Source organism: Staurois parvus, unplaced genomic scaffold, assembly GCF_062004578.1.
Source record: "Staurois parvus isolate SC_StPar_1 unplaced genomic scaffold, SC_StPar_1.0 ptg000476l, whole genome shotgun sequence".
Taxonomy (NCBI): domain Eukaryota; kingdom Metazoa; phylum Chordata; class Amphibia; order Anura; family Ranidae; genus Staurois; species Staurois parvus.
This window is the reverse complement of record NW_028318272.1, coordinates 3133355-3152344: the sequence shown is the minus strand read 5'-3', so window position 1 is coordinate 3152344 and position 18990 is coordinate 3133355. Positions and strand designations below refer to the sequence as shown.

The following is an 18990-nucleotide window of genomic DNA, read 5'->3' as shown; positions in this document are numbered from 1 at the left end:
CATGATACAAGAGATGATCAGAAACTGTGGACATGAGACAAGGCATGGTAAGAGATTGTGGACAAGATACAAAAGAAGGTTAGGATCTGCAGCCACAGGAGACTGTCAGAGACTGTGAAAGTGATATAGGAGTTGTTGCAGACCGGGGACATGCAGTAAAGTTATAGACTGCAGACATATTACACAACACATCTAGATATAACTGCTATAACAGAGCAATAGAGAAACATAGATTAGTGTCTGCAGGGGCCCCAAGGGATGCACCAAAAATGCCAAAGGGCTGCATATTGGGCATCGGGGCCTTAGTGCATACCACTGATAAATATATTAACCATCTCTTCCTATAGCCAGAGACAAAGCACACCCAGCTGCTCACATACATAACGACAATGGAGGATCTCTAATAACATTTATTATAACATAATGAAATAAACATATGTAAATATTTGAACATTTCCAGAATAATACAAACAGTAGAACATTTCCAGCTCCTCGAGCCTGTTTTGCAGCTAAAGTAAAAATTCCAATGGCCATTTTTCCTCCCAGCCGCCAGGGGTCAGTGTTCAATTCTATCCAGCTTCTGTGTTCCCCCCTCCCATCTCCGGAGATAATTGTTGCTGCTGCTCTTGTTTGTCCCTGTGTGTCCGGCTCGTTGTGTTTGTCGGTGCGGTGGAACAGGGGTTCTCGTCAGGTAGGTGGTTGGTGGTTTATACGGTCAGGCGGTGTACTGCGCCCCTTCTTATGGCCGAAGTGGGCAATATTGTGTTGGAAGTGGCGCATTTCCAGCCTGTTCGCTGGTGGTGCAGAGCTCGGTGCTGCTGTGGTGATCCTCCATTGTACGAGCCGCCAGGGTGAAGCTACAAGCAGTATGGTGATGGAAGAGCAGCATTGCTGAACGTGTCCATCTATTCCAGTGACCTTGGGCCAGCACGGCTCGTGTAGATAGTCCGGGAAGCCCTAGACAATCTTTTTTTTTAGTTTACATTGAAATCCTTGTTTTCTCTTTTCTTCCTTTATTTCATCTCCGAGTTGCTGATCTCGTGCAGCCTCTGCCCACATGTCTTCCAGTGATGGTGTGCTGACTCCCCATGGAGGGATCTGTGATGGTGACAACAGTGGACCATGCCTGTCTTCCAGTAGAAATCCAGCCTAAAGCTGGCCATACACGTGTAGATTTTCAGACGAGAATATGCGTACAAAAAGTCCGAAAATTCTTTGAACATTCGGTGAATGGATGAACGGCGTTCAAAAATTATCTTTTTCTTTTAACATTTTGAGTTTAAAATGAATGTATTTTTTTGAATGATAATCACATATACTGGCCGAAAATTCGCCCGAGAGAAGTTTTCCTTCCTGCCCCTTTGAATTTTCCCATCACTGCTGTGGAAAACAAACATCGATGATTTGACCCCACTAACGACTAGAAATCAAACGAATCTTCTTGAAACGAAAATTCTCAAACGAAAATCTATGTGTATGGCCAGCTTAAGATCCGCACTGTTGTAGGTTTGGGAAGGTGTGAATCTCGTGTTCCCACAGACATCCGCAGCAAAAAACGTACCGCTGTTTAGCAGATGTGTGGGGGTGCCATTCATTCTCAACTACTTGCGCCTACTGGGCACTTTTACCCCCTTCCTGCCCAGGCCAATTTTCAGTTCTGTTGCCCTTTGAATGACAATTGTCATGCAACAGTTCTATCATTTTTTTTTTCACACGAATAGAGCTTTCTTTTGGTGGTATTTAATCACCACTGGGGTTTTTATTTTTTGGTCTGTAAATGAAAAAAGAACATAAATAGAAAAAAAAGTTTTAAGTTTTATAAAATTTTGCAAACAGGTAAATTTTTCTCCTTCACTGATGTGCATTGATGAGGCTGCACTGATGGGGTGGCATGGGTAGGCGGCACTGATGCTGCGGCACTGGTGGACATTGATGAGGAGGCACTGATGATGCTGCACTGCTGGGGGCGACACTGGTGGGTGACACTGTTGGGCACTAGAGGGCAGCAATGCTCATCAGGGCACTGCTGGTGATCGGCAGTACTTTGCTCATGCTGTGACAGCGTGAGGAAAGTGCTGCCAATAACCGTCAACTGTATTTGCTTTGTGATCTGTGTCATTGGACACAGCTGATCACATGGTAAAAGGCCACTGTGATTGGCCTTTTTCCTAGTCATGTGATCAGCTGTGTCCGTAGGATGCAGTGATCACTGACAGCATCGGGTGCGTTCTGGGAGGACATCATATGATGCCCTCCTAGAACTGGACAACTGCACTGTAGCAGTCATTCAGCTATAGTGCAGTTTCTAAAGTGGTTAATGGCACCACTATGCATTGGAAAACGCAGGCATACACAGAAATCGTTTGGTGCCCAGTCACTATGCGGTTTCTGCACGGATGCAGTTTAGAAAAGGGTTGGGAACAGACCATTTAAATGAATAGGCTGATGTGGCTCCAGGGAACCCCATAAGTGTGAACCTAGCCTAACAGTAACTACTCCTAAAAATGTCCCGCCCCCCCATTTTTAGACCACTCTGGTCTCATGATCCACAGTTCTGGAGACCTCACTTAAAAAACGATATTGATAGGATAGGTTTTATCCTTCAGACCTTTCACCATTTTTGTTTTCCTTCTCTGGGCTCATCCTATCAGGAGAGGCTTCAGGAACTTAACATGTACAGTCTGGAGGAAAGAAGGGAAAAGGGAGACATGATTGAAACCCTTAACCACTTCAATTCCAGGCACTTTTACCCCCTTCTTCCAGGCCAATTTTCTGCTTTCAGCACTGTCGCACTTTGAATTGCGCTGTCATGCAACCCTGTACCCAAACTACATTTTTATAATTTTGTTCACAAAAACAGCTTTCTTTTGGTGGTATTTGATCACCATTGGGCTTTTTATTTTTTGCTAAATGAAAAAGTGTGAAAAGTTTGAAAAGAAATACATTTTGGGCTATATTTATGAAAAACTAATTTTTATTTGAAACATTTTTATAACAAATGCTTCAAATAAAAATTAGTTTTTCATAAATATAGCCCAAAATGTATTCTCCTACATTTCTATGATAAAAATAACCCAAATCAGTGTATATTATTTAGTCTGTAGGAAAGTTATAGAGTTCACAAACTACTGTATATATCTGAAAATCAAGCAGTCTTGCTGTACCAACGTCCTGTCCTCATTTCTTGATGTCCACAAATGTCAGGACGGTACAGATATTATTATTATTATACAGCATTTATATAGTGCCAACTGTTTGCTCAGCGTTTTACAATATAACGGGAAACAATACAGTTCAATACAAGAGGGATTTGAGGGCCCTGCTCCTTGGAGCTTAAAATCTAGGAGGGAGGGGCTAGTGGTACAAAAGGTAGTAACTGTGGGGGATGGACTGGTTGGAAGAGTAGAAGATTCCAGTATTACCTGAGGGCAGGATAGGCTTCCCTGAAGAGAGAGGTTTTCAGAGATCGCCTAAAAGTGAGCAGAGTAGGCGATAGTCTGATAAATTGGGGTAGAGAGTTCCAGAGGATGGGGGAAGATCTGGAGACGAGCATGGAAGGAGGAGACAAGGGAGCTAGAGAGTAGGAGGTCTTGCGAGGAGCGGAGAGTACAGTTTGCTGTATCCCCCAATTTACCCCTTTTTTGAAAAGTAGACAGTCTATAAACAAGCATGTTACTGAATGAAATTAATAAATTTAGTTTCTTTTGTTTAGCTGTGATTGGCCACAGCTAATCACATGACACAGATGGGCTGTGATTGGCCCAGTCTTTATCATTTGATCACTGTGAGCAATCACAGCTAGCAACACAATTGTGTACAATCGATGGAAAGCCATCCATTGTTTACAATTGCCATGTGACCTGCTCTGATTGGTCACAGCAGTCATATGGTACTGGCAACGGGCAGGTACACAGATCAGTCATCGGCTGTGTCTGATCTTACCACAGCGTGGTATCTGAATTCTCAGCTCTCCTGATGGCCTGGAGGCTGAAGGATTCTTGAGAAAAGAGGATGTCTGGAATTGGGCATTACCACCTTTTTTCCTTAGTTGTAAAGTGACTACCAGGAAACTATACACTACAGCAGGGGTCTCCAAACTTCTAAACTTTCCCTAAAATGCCCTGGCATCAATGGGAGTAAACAACGTCCCATCATTGGTGTCAGTGGGAAGAATAGTGCCCCATCATTGGTGTCAGTGGGAGGAATTGTATCCCCCTTGTTGGTGTTTCTGGGAGTAATAGTAACCCAAGGGCTGGATATAGGCAGGCAAAGGGCCGCTGCACTAAAGTTTGGAAAATGTTTTATTCTTGGCAAAAAGTGAATTGCCATACAGTGCCTTGAAAAAGTATTCATACCCCTTGAAATTTTCCACATTTTGTCATGTTACAGCCAAAACCTTAAATGTATTTTATTGGGATTTATGTGATAGACCAACACAAAGTGGCACATAATTGTGAAGTGGAAGGAAAATGATAAATGGTTTCCAAAATTTGTGAAAAGTGTGGTGTGCATTTGTTTTCAGCCCCCTGAGTCAATACTTTGTAGAACCACCTTTCGATGCAATTACAGCTGCAAGTCTTTTTGTGGATGTCTCAACCAGCTTTGCACATCTAGAGCGGGACATTGTTGCTCATTCTTCTTTGCAAAATAGCTTCATCTCTGTCAAGTTGGATGGAGAGTGTCTGTGAACATCAATTTTCAAGTCTTGCCACAGATTCTCAATACAGTTTAGGTCTGGACTTTGACTGGGCCATTTTATCACATGAATATGCTTTGATCTAAACCATTCCATTGTGGCTGTATGTTTAGGGTCATTGTCCTGCTGGAAGGTGAACCTCCACCCCAATCTCAATTCTTTTGCAGACTCTAACAGGTTTTCTTGTAAGATTGTCCTGTATTTGTCTCCATCCATCTTCCCATCAACTCTGACCAGCTTCCCTTTCCTGCTGAAGAAAAGCACTCCCACAACATGATGCTACCACCTCCATGTTTCACAGTGGGGATGGTGTGTTCAGGGTGATGTGCAGTGTTAGTTTTCCACCACACATAGCTTTTTGCTTTTAGGCCAAAAAGTTGAATTTTGGTCTCATCTGACAATAGCACCTTGGCTTATCGCAAACTGCAAACAGGACTTCTTATGGCTTTCCTTAAACAATGACTTTCTTCTTGCCACTCTTCCATGAAGGCCAGATATGCGGCGTGCACGACTCCGTGAGATGTTCAAAGCTCGGGATATATTTTTGACAACCTAACCCTGCTTTTAATTTCTCCAACTTTATCCCTGACCTGTCTGGTGTGTTCCTTGGTCTTCATGATATTGTTTTCTAAGAAACCTCTGAGGGCTTCACAGAACAGCTGTATTTATACTGAGATTAAATTACACACAGGTGGACTCTATTTACTAATTAGGTGACTTCTGAAGGCAATTGGTTTCACTAGATTTTAGTTAGGAGTATCAGAGTAAAGGGGGTTGAATACACATGCACGCCACACTTTTCACATTTATTTGTAAAAAAATGTTGAAAACCATTTATCATTTTCCTTCCACTTCACAATTATGTGCCACTTTTATGTTGGTCTACCACATAAAATCCCAATAAAATACATTTACGTTTTTGGCTGTAACATGACAAAATGTGAAACTTTTAAGGGGTATGAATACTTTCAAGGCCCTGTACAATCCTATTAAATTCCTACATTTCTGAAATATCTCCAGGAGGGAGATAAAATGGGTTTGTTGCATAGTACCCTTAAGGTGCAGGTGCTGGCCCTTTTAGTGTTTTCTGGAAATTAGATTTACAAACATCGATTCAACTTCCTGTCTTAAACAGTGGTCCCATCTAGGACTTTGTTTCTCCTAAAGTACCATGGCCTGATGGATTAAAGACACTATTAGTTCAGCATACCTTAATTCTCGTCAGTAACTACTTGCTAGATCTAGAACTCACTCCTCTGGGTCAATGGCTGCATTAAGGAGCAGAGGGCAGGTGCTTTGTGGAAAGAAATCTCTGATTGACATAAGGTCCCCAAGCCATGCTTTCGGGAATTGTTCCAATTTGGAAATGTTGTCCAGCTAGGACTTGTTCTTAAATAGAAAGGTATTGCAGGTTTTGGTCTTCTCTTCGAGGTATCTTTAATTGTTTATCCTCTCAAGTAGCTGACCTGGAAGATGATTTGGGAAAACCATGGTTACACTTACTGGTAACAGTATTTCTAAGAATCTTCCTGGACAGTGTCCATATTCCCACCCAGATGTTTTTGTTGCATTTTTACGTATAAAATTACCCTTTTGTACATTGGAGGTTCTTTATGTACAAGAACTGAAGATGAGGGGGAGCGAGAGGCTTTTTAATCTTTCTAGTTTGTGTTTCCTGTTGAAGATGGAGCCAATCAAGTAGCGGTCCTGGAAAATTCTTGAAAATGCTGTTATTGGTAAGTGTAACCGTGGTGTTTGAACCTCTTCTCTTGACAAGTCCCTTTTTTAAAAAAAAAAATTATATATAGCTATATATTTTTCTTTTCTTTTATTATACTCCTCCTCCTACCCCTTTCTGCAGTCTGGAAATTTTGATAATATCCCCAGCCAGCTTTCAGGCTCCATGCACACTAGCTTATTTTTAAGCTCCTAGCAGCTAGTTGTGAGCATTTTTTTTTCTCCTGTTAATCCTATGTGTCCATGTGCAGTACTGTAGGCTAGGAGTGTTTTTCAAGCTTCAGCTTCTAGGAACAGAAAAAACATTTTTTTTTTTTTGGTGTGTTTTTGGGAGCAATTTGTTACCAGAAAAAAATGCTGAATGCTCCGTTTAATAATCATAAATCATTTCTAAAAAACGCTGTTACCAGGGGTTTTTAGCCACATTATTTTGAGCTTAAGAAAAGCTACTGTGCATGGAGCCTTCGACCTTCAACTTCCAGTGGTGCCAGCAAGAGCCTGTAGGGCAACGTATGTGATGTGGGTGCACCCTGAAGAGTTAGAGATTTTAGAAAACTGTTCATCCAATACACAGGTAACCTGATGAGGTGGTCAGTCTTCTGAACAGGAAATGATGTGCTGCCTCACATTGTTCAGCTGCAAGCATGTCTTGGTAAATGGAAGAATAATGCTAGCCTTACTTTTTATGGAATGTTAACACACATTATAGGTCACATCAGCACACGTCTTAAAGCCTAACTCCAGGTTTCTTGTGACTAAATAGTTTGGACTAAGCTGATCTTGACTGAATACATTCTTCATTAACAGATTTGTGCTCTGGGGGCGCTATATAAGTTGTGTAGCACCTGCTACATATAGTACACAGCACTGTGTTCTAAAAGCAGGATGGGGACTTCCATTCCCACACTCGGAACAGAATTGAGTTATTCTAAAGCTGGGTACACACTAGTAGAAAAACAAAAATTCTCAGAACGTTTGAATGTAGTTCAAAGTAGGTCAAGATTTCCTTTGCATTTAACTTTCAATTTTTGGAATGAATTTACTGAACGAAAGCTAACACTATAAGAAATTTGTACGTTCAAGAAAAATTTTCTATCCTGCTCCTTCAGATTATCCTGTCACTGTGGTCAAAATTGAATGTCGTTTTGACCCACTGATGATTAGAGAAGCGAACGAACATTCTTACAATTAAGACTGTCCAACGAAATTCTACTAGTGGATACCAAGCTTAAGTTGTGCTCAGCCATTCACAGGAAGCCATCATTGAACACAAAGCTTTCTCTGGTTGGCTAAGGTGGAGAAGCAGGCTGATAACATCACGATCTGCACCTCAGCCAATTAGAGAGAGCCTTGTATTCATTAAAGCGGAGTTCCACTTCCGCTGTCAAAAAATAAGTCAGCAGCTACAAAAACTGTAGCTGCTGACTTTTAAAAAAACAGCCATTTACCTGTCCCGTGGTGTCCCCCACAGCCTGTTTCACCAGCAGTCCTGTATTGCAGGAGGCCGGCATCTTCAGTGTGGGCACCCGGCTGTGATAGCTTGCGGCTTCACAGCCAGGTAAATAATATATATATATAGTAACCCCTGCGCTATTATACAATCAAACAATAAGCAGCCAGCACTCAAGTGCCACAACCTAGGCACCAAACCCAGTCAAAATCAGAATCTGTTAGTAGTGCAGTGCTAAAAATACACTTGCATATAAAATAATAGTAGTAAAGACATAGGTCCTAGATGGGAGATTCAATAAGTGTTATACCAATATATTGTGCCCCTTGTAGGAATTTAAACCTCATACATAACAGGGGGTCACTCCCAGTGACACATACAGTACAAAATAGATAAGTGTTCTATTAGGTGAAACAACAAAAACACTCTTCATGCAAGTGCTCCAAACTGCGTGTGAATCCACAATGACAGGGGTGCCCCCTCACCTTCTTGCCCAGGCCCCTCAGGACCATTGAGCTAAATATGCCTCTTTATATTCCTCTAAGGGGTGGAATCCTCCTTAACAGTAATGATGAGACTCTCTCCTCTGGTGGGTTGGTAGCCAGACGCTACCTCCTGATACTAGGACGGATATCACTCCATACACATCCCCAGTAAAGCAAAGAGATCCAATATAGTGTAAAATCATTTATTACAAAATGCCAAAGCTAAAATGCTTACTCACATTCCATCAGATGTAAACCGGCAGTTTCACCACACTATGGGTGTACTGCATGTGTGGGCAATGCTGGGGTGCACCAAGATGGCGTCCGCATCGGATATGATGTCGCTACGTTGACCGCTCAAGCCCCTCCTACTGGTGTATCTACACGTTACGTCACGATTGGTACACGTGACTTCCTCAGGATATACCCAGTAGTAGTGACGTCATATCCGGCGCGGACGCCATCTTGGTGCACCTCAGCATTGCCCACACATGCAGTGCCATTATAAACAGGGTTTTTACAGTACAGGAGGAAAGCATGGAAAAGCCTGAATGTGTGTTAAATAAATAAAAATATCCATAAGCAACATTTCATATAGTCTTGATAGATAAAAAATAAACATTTTTTTAGGCCTCGGGCTTCATATCCCAACATTTTTATGTGGCTGGAAGGCACAGGTGCACTGTCCAGTCCCATACTGGTAGCCTGTAAAAGTTTACAGGGAGTAGCCAAACAATGTGGCTGCTGGACTCTATACTGAGTGATACTAACGTTGAGTGCAGTATGCACCCAGGGACAAATGCCTGGAATGTAAGAGTTCTGCTTTCTGGGCATTCATCCCTTGGCGCATACGGCACTAATTGTACCAATCGATACAGCATCAACCTGTGCTTTCCAGCCACACCAAGAAGCCCAGGCACTCACACAGAAGCTCAGCAAGCATAAAACCTTAGTCCTGACTGTAAAAAAAAATCAAATATGTAAAACCAAGTGACTTCTTCCTTTTTTTTTTTTTTTTTTTTCTTTTGGGGCTTGCTAACACTTACAGCCAGGAGGCGGTTGCGCTGTGGTTCTACTAACTCTCCCCCTTTAACTCAATGGTTTGAGTGGCTTGTACTCATGCCACAGCCAAAACACTGGTTCCCCAGGTATCCTTATACCCCCTACTGATTTTTTTATTATTTTTTTACTGCCACCAAAAGAGTATGAATGTGGCAGTGCTGCTAAACACAGGCTTTTCGAAGTGAGGCAAGGGTACCACTAGTATAAACAAGCTCTTATGGTCTCTATTGGTGAGACCTCTGCATATGAGTTCCTGGTTCTGCCCTTGACATCAGGCAGAAGTTTATCCACCTCTCATGTTAATGCAGCATGTGGAGCTGGAAAATGCAAAGTTGGACAGGTTGACTCAAAATGATATGACAAAATTATTTAAACAATAGCAGAAGGGATGACGTTTTTTGGCCTGTTCACACATAAACATGCATGAAAAATGGACGTGCATTGCCTTCCATTGTCGTGCATTGACACCGCAGCCTTTTCTCGAGAGAGACTTTTTTTTTTTTTCTTTTCTTTTTTCGAGATGCCTTTGCAAACTGGACGACTTGCATAACAACCCACACATGGCTTATAAACTCATCAGTTTCTATAAACCATAAACCCTGCCATTATAAACAGGCTTTTTACAATCCAGGAGGAACGCATGGAAAAAGCCTGAATGTGTGTTAAATAAATAAAAATATCCATAAGCAACATTTCATATTATCCTGATGGATAAAAAATAAACATTTTTTTTTAGGCCTCGGGCTTCATATCCCAGCGTTTTTATGTCATTGATATGCATCACTATTTCCCCTCTAAGCTGCTGTCTGGGTCCTTGTAAGGGACAAAATAATTAATAAAAAAAAAAGCATTGTTCCACCAAAAGACTTGTGTTTAAAATGCGTGTAGCATCTTAACGCACCACACTATTCATGATGTCAGCATTGTGGTGTGAACAGGACACATGGAAAACAATTGTTTGTGTCCATATTTTAACATGCATTCTTCCAGTGTGCTAAAATGCAGGTCAAAACAGCATATGTGAACTTGGCCTTAGGCAGAACTTCCCCCCAACTTTCTTCTTGGTGTTTATTATTTTAGCTGCCCAAAGATATCTGAGAGTCTGAGGTTCTGGTGGCAGGTGCACAAACCTAATAGCTTGGCAGAGTGTCATGTTTGTTGGTGTGCAAGATGGGTGGGTGGAGAGATGAGCAATGCTGGTGGACATTTAATAGGGGAACAATAACAGTCACAAAAGATTTTCTAAGCCTGATTGACTCTTCCTGCAGACAGTAGCTGGCTAACGGGTAAGAGGGCTCCTAAAGACATGAAGTCACACCCTGATCTGGTTGGAAACAGCTGGATCAGACATCTTTGGTATCATGTACATGGTTACCCTTTGTAGTTTTCTTTGTAATTGTTTAGGTTGTTATAGATAATGTACTTTTTTAAGTAAAGGGGAAAAAAACTCAATGTGTAATAAAGTAAGACGCAGTGGACAAAAAAAATAAATATCAGTGCTGAGACAGTATGGAAATCTATCCCTATCAAAGATCTGTTAAGTTTTCTTTTTTTTTTTTTTTCCTTCTTTTTTCAAAACAAGTACATTAAAATGTTTTTCATACCTATTTAATACTTGTGCATTAACTTTTTTTTTTTTTTTTTTCCAGGTGCTTTACTATGTCATCTTGGGTAAAAGTAACCCGGGGTCAACCACAGAAGCCTGTTGTTAATAAGAAGTAAGCACAATTTTTTTTTTTTTTTTTAATTTGAGAATTTTTCTTTGCTCACTGGTGAAAAATACAACTCTAAATTAGGACAGCTCAATTTCTTTCAGTGGATAGTTTGCAGGGCAGTGCTTTTTTATTTTTTAAGTGTACTGTCTGAAATTATATTTTTTTTCCTTCTACTCAAGAATGTAAACAGATTACTGAATCTTTTGCTATTGCGTTCTGTTCATTTTATTTTTAGTAACATCATGTGAGTCATATTGCACTGGAATAAACAAATTAGGGCTCATTCACACAGGTACTCTGTTCCATGCAGCCATTTGTTTTACTTTTGTTTTCACTGCTGAGCTGTGTGCAGACAGCCAAAAGAAAGTGAATGGGAGCGCAGCAGCTGTACAGACTCCCCTGTACAGCTGAGTTGCTATGCAGGGATGGGTGCATGTACCTTTTTATGCATGGCAATGATATCTGTCCATGTGTAGAACACTTTGAATTTCTACTTTGGATACAGAGGATACATTTTAACAATGTGTTTTTTACTTCTTGTGAGAATGCATCTCTCCAGTCATGCACTGGAAAAGTCTGTTTCTGTTCTTGCCAGTCGTAGCACTATGCAACTACTTCCACCCAGGTGATCTATTGAAGGGGTAATAGTTTTTTTTTTTTTTTTTTTTTTTTTGGGGGGGGGGGGGGGTTGTAAATCAGCGTACATAATTCTTGTTTATTTAGGCCCCCCAAACCCTAAACTTAGATCGATCTTAGTTGAAGGGAGCCTATTTTGTGGTATGTTATCCCTGTCTCTGATAACAGACTTTTTGACCTACAATATAAACAATCATCAGTTCCTGCAGTTTTGTCTCAACATGAAACTGGCCAGTTTTGTTACCGTAAGGTTTCAGGACTCTGCCTACATCACTGACTATTACATCTACCCTATTGTGCCTTTTCTTCCCAGCTTTCCCATTGTGGAATACCTAATAAATCCTTAGTGAGAAATTGAGTATAATCAGTGTCCTAGATTCTGGCAGTTCCTGTTCTACCAAGTGTCAACTCCTCTCTAACCTGGGTTTAGCAGATGTAAATGAGATAACCCATTTTATGATTTGTGGGATTGATTGAGATTTCTGTTCTCTTACTTCTTTTTCATATTGTCTCTTAGTATTATCCCATTCCTGTCTTGAGTTACAGAATCTAAAAATTTTACAAGTGCCGTTTACTTATTTACTGGGCTATAGACAGAGTGGGAAATATTTCCTTCCTTCTGGAAATCCTTTTTCTAACTTTGTTTTTTTTCCTATATTTGAATCTGGTTCTCTGAAACAGGCAGCTCTCCCAAGTCGTAGAAAGATCTGTGAGTTTTCTTTTCTGATGCTGCTGGACTTTGCTTGAATATTTAATACCCTACTCTCTGGAAACAGTTTTTTGAGTACTCCACCCGTAACTGACTGATATCTGCCTTCTTACGCTGGACGTAGTTGTTGGTGTGATTAAGGTCCACACTATTTCTATTCAGGACTCCAAAGTTTAGCTTCCGGATACTTGCACCTGTCTTCCCCCAACTTAAACAGTGGTGTTCTGTATGCGGTTTTGCATGCACATTTTTGTAGCATATTTGACACGTTCCTGTGTGTGGTGTTTTTTTTTTTTTTTAAATGCATTCCAGTTCATTTTTTCCGCTCTCTTTTTCTTTAATTTAAATAGGGACATGTCGTTCCAGTGCATTTTTGATGCTCTTTGCTGTGTTCCAGTACAGTTCTGTGCAGAAAAAATGCAGCATGTTCTACTTTTTTTTTTTTTTTTTTTTTTTCCTGCAACTGGAACGCACTGGAACTGCAAGCACTGAGGTGAACTATGACATTGACAACCATTTAACCTACTTTCTGTGCATTTTGGATGCAGAAAAAAAGCAACTGAAACGCAAATACTGTAAACTGGTCCTCAATCAGCAACTATTATTCATAGCCATGACCACAAAGTTTAACTGCATACCAGCAGCCAGTGCTCACAAATCACAATGTGTCAGTTGGCTTTACTTTGTTTATGTGCAGGTAGAAAGGCAAGGATGGTAGTGTGGATGATGCATTCTAAGATAGGAGCTGTCAATTGGCAGGGTATGTTAAAAGAGTGCTTCATATCTCGTGGCAGTAGCTGTTTTCAGAGCAGATGAGAAAACTATTTATATGGCACCTTCTGCCAGTGTTTTTTTTTTTTTTTTGAAGGGTACATTTAGTGTCTTCAGTGTGTGTGTGTGTGTGTGTATTCAGTTTTTTGTTTGTCCTAAAATTATTATTTTTTTTTTAATTTTTAAAGACTGCATTTGCCTTGGATGTACCATGTGGGCTAAAGTGATCTTTGGGAAAGCACCGTAGAGGACATTTGTTATCTGTTGGGAATATGGCATATCTTCAGCATTTGACATTGATGCCAGATATTTTCATCAGCAAAACCTTAAATGGCAACCTGCTAGTTCCCGTTTTATGTGTCACAGCTAAAAGGGAATTTCTTTTTTTGCTCATACAGGGCAAAGCAACAGGCTTATCTAATTTTTTTTACCCCATCCCCCTGCTCCACTTTTATTCTTTTCACTTCCCAGCTTGTGAAATACTTGGCACTTCCAGGATTAAAAGAGCTTGCGATGCATTGCTGTGGCAGGCGCCATGCCCTATCAAATCTGTTTTAGATCAGTCTTGTGAAATCTTTCATCCGCTTTTCTTGCAGCTTGAGCATGGTTGGGGAGTGAAGGGCCGTTAAAGCGGTGTTCACACCTGAGCATTTCATGAACACGTGGAGAACACTTGCAGTGCCATTCATTGTTAATGGCATCCCAAATGTGGCAAGCAGATGCCTGTTAAAATGCAGGATGCTCAACACGCAAAAAGGTTCATGAGCTGCTTTATTGTGTTTTTTGTGTGTTGGGCAGCCCATTGAAATGAATAGGCTGCCCCTTATGCTTGTAGCATAAATATATTATTTGACTAAAACTGGTGACTCCGTATTGTAGGGTTCCTAACAGCCATCCTTTTGGAGCTTTTTAACTCACTGTCAACACTGTAACATTCATGGTCAGCTTTTGGTCAAGCTTATGTAACCTCAACAAGAATGAACTTGCATTAATGTCGTATGCCAGACCAGTCATGCATGAAATGTACAACATGTATGAAATGCCTCTCGGTGCCTTCATTTCCAAGACCTTACACTTCATGATCCGCTGTCTGCTGGTAGTACATGTCCTCATGTACAGAGTTGTCTGAATGTGATCAATTGCGTCTATGTTCTTCCACCCAGCACTAGAACATTTCCATACAGAGCATTTCCAGGTTTACATCAGTGTCCCTATGCTAAGAAAACAAGGACCGGTGTCCTTTTTTGCACAACTTCAGACTACGTGGCAGATGAAACTATCCCTTCCAATAGAAATCCCGAAGGACTTATGTTCATTCTTTAAATGGTTAACTCAAGACTGACTTTAACGTTGCCTCTTCTAAAGAAGCATATCTTACCATGCTTCAGGTCCAGAGTCATCTTGGGTAATGTCTAATGGCAAGGAGACTACATTTTATAGTCTTTCGTTATTCAAAAGTTCTTAAATGAGTACCAGGAAGAGATCATCTTAGATCACTTGATTATTCTAAGAAAATAACAGAACAAAGATCTTGTTACCCAGGTGGAGTCCTCTTCAAATTTTCAGGCATTTATATCTTTGGGTAATCCAGAAGAAGAGAATACCAGGTTGCAATCCACTAGGTACACTTCTTCTTTATTGTGGGTGAAGAGTATAAGAACCACAATAGAGTATATCTGTTAAGCAGCCACTTAGTATTTTATGCTCATCCATCATAGTGTGGATTTTTTGCCTGATCAAGACCTCTTGTTTTGAATGAAAACTCATTTGGGTGGTCGTTCCTGGAAACAGAAAAAAAAACCCACCCACCTATGTAAATATATATTTTATACTTTTCTTTTTAAGTGTGAAAATAAAAATGTATAGAAAGGGAAAAAAAATATCTTTATACTAATTTGCATGTACCTGTCTAATTTAAGCTTACCATACATGGATCAAACGGCTATTCCTGCTCTTAAGAAGTTGATCTATCAAGCTTGTTTCTCATGAATGGTCCTGCTGGAAAATTTCCATTTAATTTCCAACGCTGACTGGTGTGCTCTGATGTTCGGGGAGTCCCACTGTCAGAACACAGTTCCATAGCGTGGAGGATTTCTCCATCCACATCGAATGTGTGGATGGGGGAATCCTTAGTGTTTTTCCTTCAGCTTGTTGGCAAAGACAGAAAACCTGAGCATATATGGCCAGCCTTAGGTAGAAGGGTTTCTTTTAGGTATGTTCTATGCTGAAAATATTCAGATTTCCTATAGGCCTAATATCTTATCAGTAAGGGCTCATGTATACTGCAGCTCCTAAACTGACGTTCAGGAGCTGTTCAGCATTTTTTTTCAGCAGCCCCTGAACTCTCCTTAATGTTTTTCTATATGTCCATGTACACAGTCGTTTACAGGCAGTTGAGTTTACAGTCTTTTCTTTTAATGCACCAAACTTGCATTCAGGAGTAATTTTACCGGCGTGCCAAATGCTTGTAAACATGGTTAACAGTGTTTATATGCATTTGCGTTTAGAAGCGTTTAACTGTTCCATGTCCAGATGCTGTCCAGAGCCTTTTTTCATCATCAGAAATGCATGCAAAGTGTTTTTTTCATGTATTTAAATGGACCCAGTACCCCAGCGTAGTCAGTTCCAGGTTTCGTGTGAAGGAAAAAATGTTAGCATGTGCTGCATTATGCTCATGATGGGATCCATAGTGAATACAACCAGGAAAGACAGGTAATCTCAACACATACTGCTCTCTCTATTCCTCTCAAAATGTCTGAAATAGTTAATTTTTTACTATTTGTCTGTGCATTCTGGGCATTTGGGAATGTCTCTTGAAGTTATCGTTTAAAAACGCTTCTAAATGCGGTATGCAAACGTGCCTAAACTGACGTTTTTTTAACCTTCGTTTTCCAGCAGTCATTTTCCATCATTCAGAAGAGTTTTCCAAATGCCACGTGTACATGAGCCTTAAAAGGAGAAAAAAACTCCCCTTGGAAATAGGCTGATGGATGTTTATACTGATGTAAGCATTCTCCTAAAAGGGCCATAATATGAATGTGCTGAAGCACAAGATTTCACCTAAACCAATCCCTGCTACTGTTTTTTGACAGATTTTTCTGTATTAGTTCATGAAGTGTTATAAACAGGTATTGTATTTCTAAAAAGAAACTTTTAGATTTACTGCCTATATTTTTACATCATTTCCAAGTCATTTAAATGCTTATTTGCAAGCATGGCAGAACAGAGCTCTACAGAACAGCCTGTAACTATGTTCATTTTTTTTTCCTTTGCCTGTTGCTGTGGATTTCCACCATGCTAAGTATTTAAGTCGGTGATTATTACAAATTGTACTATTTCTTCACCCCTAGCTTCAGATATGGAATGCTTTAATGCTGGCAATCATGTATCCAGTGCCTTAAATACATCTTCAAGAAGCTTAGATGATATTTCTTACATCATGTGTACATCTGTTTTTATATCGGTCTTGCATTAGGAGTCTTTATCACTATCTTTGAATCCCTCCCCCCACCAGAGAACGTATTGGGGGTGGGGGGGGGACCATTTGCACAGCTCCAGTAGGAATTCTTTTTGAATAGAAGCTCCCCGGAGACGTTGTCATAGTAACCACAATGCCTATGGCTTCACACACTTCAGGCTCCATGGAAACCTACCCTTCGACATAACCAATTTATCCCTGTACAGTGTGGTTTTTCTGACTGTCTCAAGCTATATTAATTCATAGCCTAGCACGTATAATGATATTCTATTTTGTTCTACATAGCTAGCATTTTTTTTGTTCATAGGAGAGGCTAGTGTCTCCTACTTGTGTCTGTAACATCTGGACATGTACGATAATTGACCTTGTGTGCCATATAGGGACAGTGCATGTTCTTTTACGCCATTTTATGTGAAATATCAAGGAGGAAACTGCAGAGAAAAAAAATAATTTGATAAATGAATAGATCTACTATACAAACCTCTTTACATGACTCAGAAACATTGGTTCTGCAATACACATCCATAGCATGCCAGGTTTGCAGCACAACCTGAGAGAGACCATAGTTTGGAGTGTTGCTAGCCATGGTGTGCCATCAATATTACCAAGCCAATGTTGACTAGTTACTATGTAGAAGGGCATCATTTAAAATATTGTGGTTATATGGTATTCATGTGGCAGTTATATACAGCGGGTAAAATAAGTATTGAACACGTCGCCATTTTTCTCAGTAAATATATTTATAAAGGTACTAGTGACATGAAATTTTCACCATGTCAGTAACAACCCATGCAATCCATACATACAAATATGGAAAAACTAGTCACATGCATTGCTAAGGTATGATTTGAGCCATTCTTCCACACAAACAGTCTTCAAATCTTCAAGGTTCCATGGGCCTGTTCTATGAACTCTGATTTTTAGTTCCTTCCATTAGATTTTCTTTTGGATTCAAGTCAGGTGATTGGCTTTTTTTGGGTCATTCTAGCAGCCTTATTTTCTTTCTTTGAAACAAATTGAGTTTCATTGGCTTTGTGTTTGGGATCATTGTCTTGCTGAAATGTCCACCCTCGTGTGATCTTCATCATCCTGGTAGATGGCAGAACATTTTTATCAAGAATGTCTTGGTACATTATTCCATTCAACCTCCCTTCAATGATATGAGGTTTGCCAGTACCGTATGCTGAAAAGCAGCCCCACACCATGATGTTCCCACCTCCATCACTGTTGGTATGGTGTTTTTGGGGTGATGTGCAGTTTCATTTGACGTCCAAATGTGGTGTGTATTATGGCATCCAAAGAGTTCAGTTTTGGTCTCATCTGACCAGACTATATTCTCCCAGTTTTTCACAGGCTTGTCTAAATGTTGTGCAGCAAACTTTAAACGAGCTGCAACATGCTTTTTCTTAAGCAGTGGAGTCTTGCATGGTGAGTGTGCATATGGGCCATGAGTGCATTACTTTATTGTTTTCTTTGAAACAATTGAACCTGCTAATTCAAGGTCTTTCTGAAGCTCTCCACAAGTGCACCTTGGCTCTTGGACAACTCTTCTGATAATTCTTTTCACTCCTCTGTCAAAAATCTTGCGAAGAGCACCTGGTTTTGGTCGGTTTATGGTGGAATGATGTTCTTTCTACTTCTGGATTACGGCCGCAACAGTGCTCACTGGAACATTTAGAAGTTTAGAAATCCTTCTGTAACTAATACCATCAATATGTTTCGCAACAATAAGGTTGTGAAGGTCTTGAGAGAACTCTTTGCTTTTATCCATCGTGAGATATTTCTCTTGTGACACCTTGGTAATGAGACACCTTTTTATAGGCTGTCAGTTGAGACTGATCCAGCTGATATTAATTTGCATTGACAAGGGGCAGGATTGCTTTTTAATTACTGATATATTTCAGCTGGTGTCTTGGCTTTCCATGCCTTTTGGCACCTCCCTTTCTTTGTGTTCAATATTTTTTTTTCCCTGTATCATTCCATTTTATTACACATAACTTAGTTTCTGAACATATTTATTTTGGCTTCTTTGTATGTATGGATTGCATGTGTTACTGACGTGGTGAAAATTTTATGTCAATAGCACCTTTAGAAATACATTTACGGAGGAAATATGGTGACTTATTCAATACTTATTTTACCCGCTGTATGTATGAACATTTTAAATGAGTTTGTCTTCTGTAGAATGTTAGCCAAAACGTATAGTTTATAGTACTTACAGGTGAAACTCGAAAAATAATATCATGCAAAA

At 40.2% G+C, this 18990-nt stretch overlaps 1 protein-coding gene across 3 annotated transcripts in view; it reads left to right on the top strand.

The window, feature by feature from the left end:
• The first annotated feature begins 574 nt into the window (after positions 1-574).
• LOC149452351 (uncharacterized) overlaps positions 575-18990 on the top strand; it is a 73025-nt gene continuing 54609 nt past the window's right edge. For all 3 annotated transcript variants that reach the window (XM_089689474.1, XM_089689475.1, XM_089689473.1), the window contains exons 1-2: positions 575-691; positions 11080-11148. In XM_089689474.1, coding sequence (XP_089545600.1) covers positions 11090-11148 — 59 coding nt within the window. In that variant the 5' untranslated portion in view covers positions 575-691; positions 11080-11089. The remainder of the gene's footprint in view (positions 692-11079; positions 11149-18990) is intronic.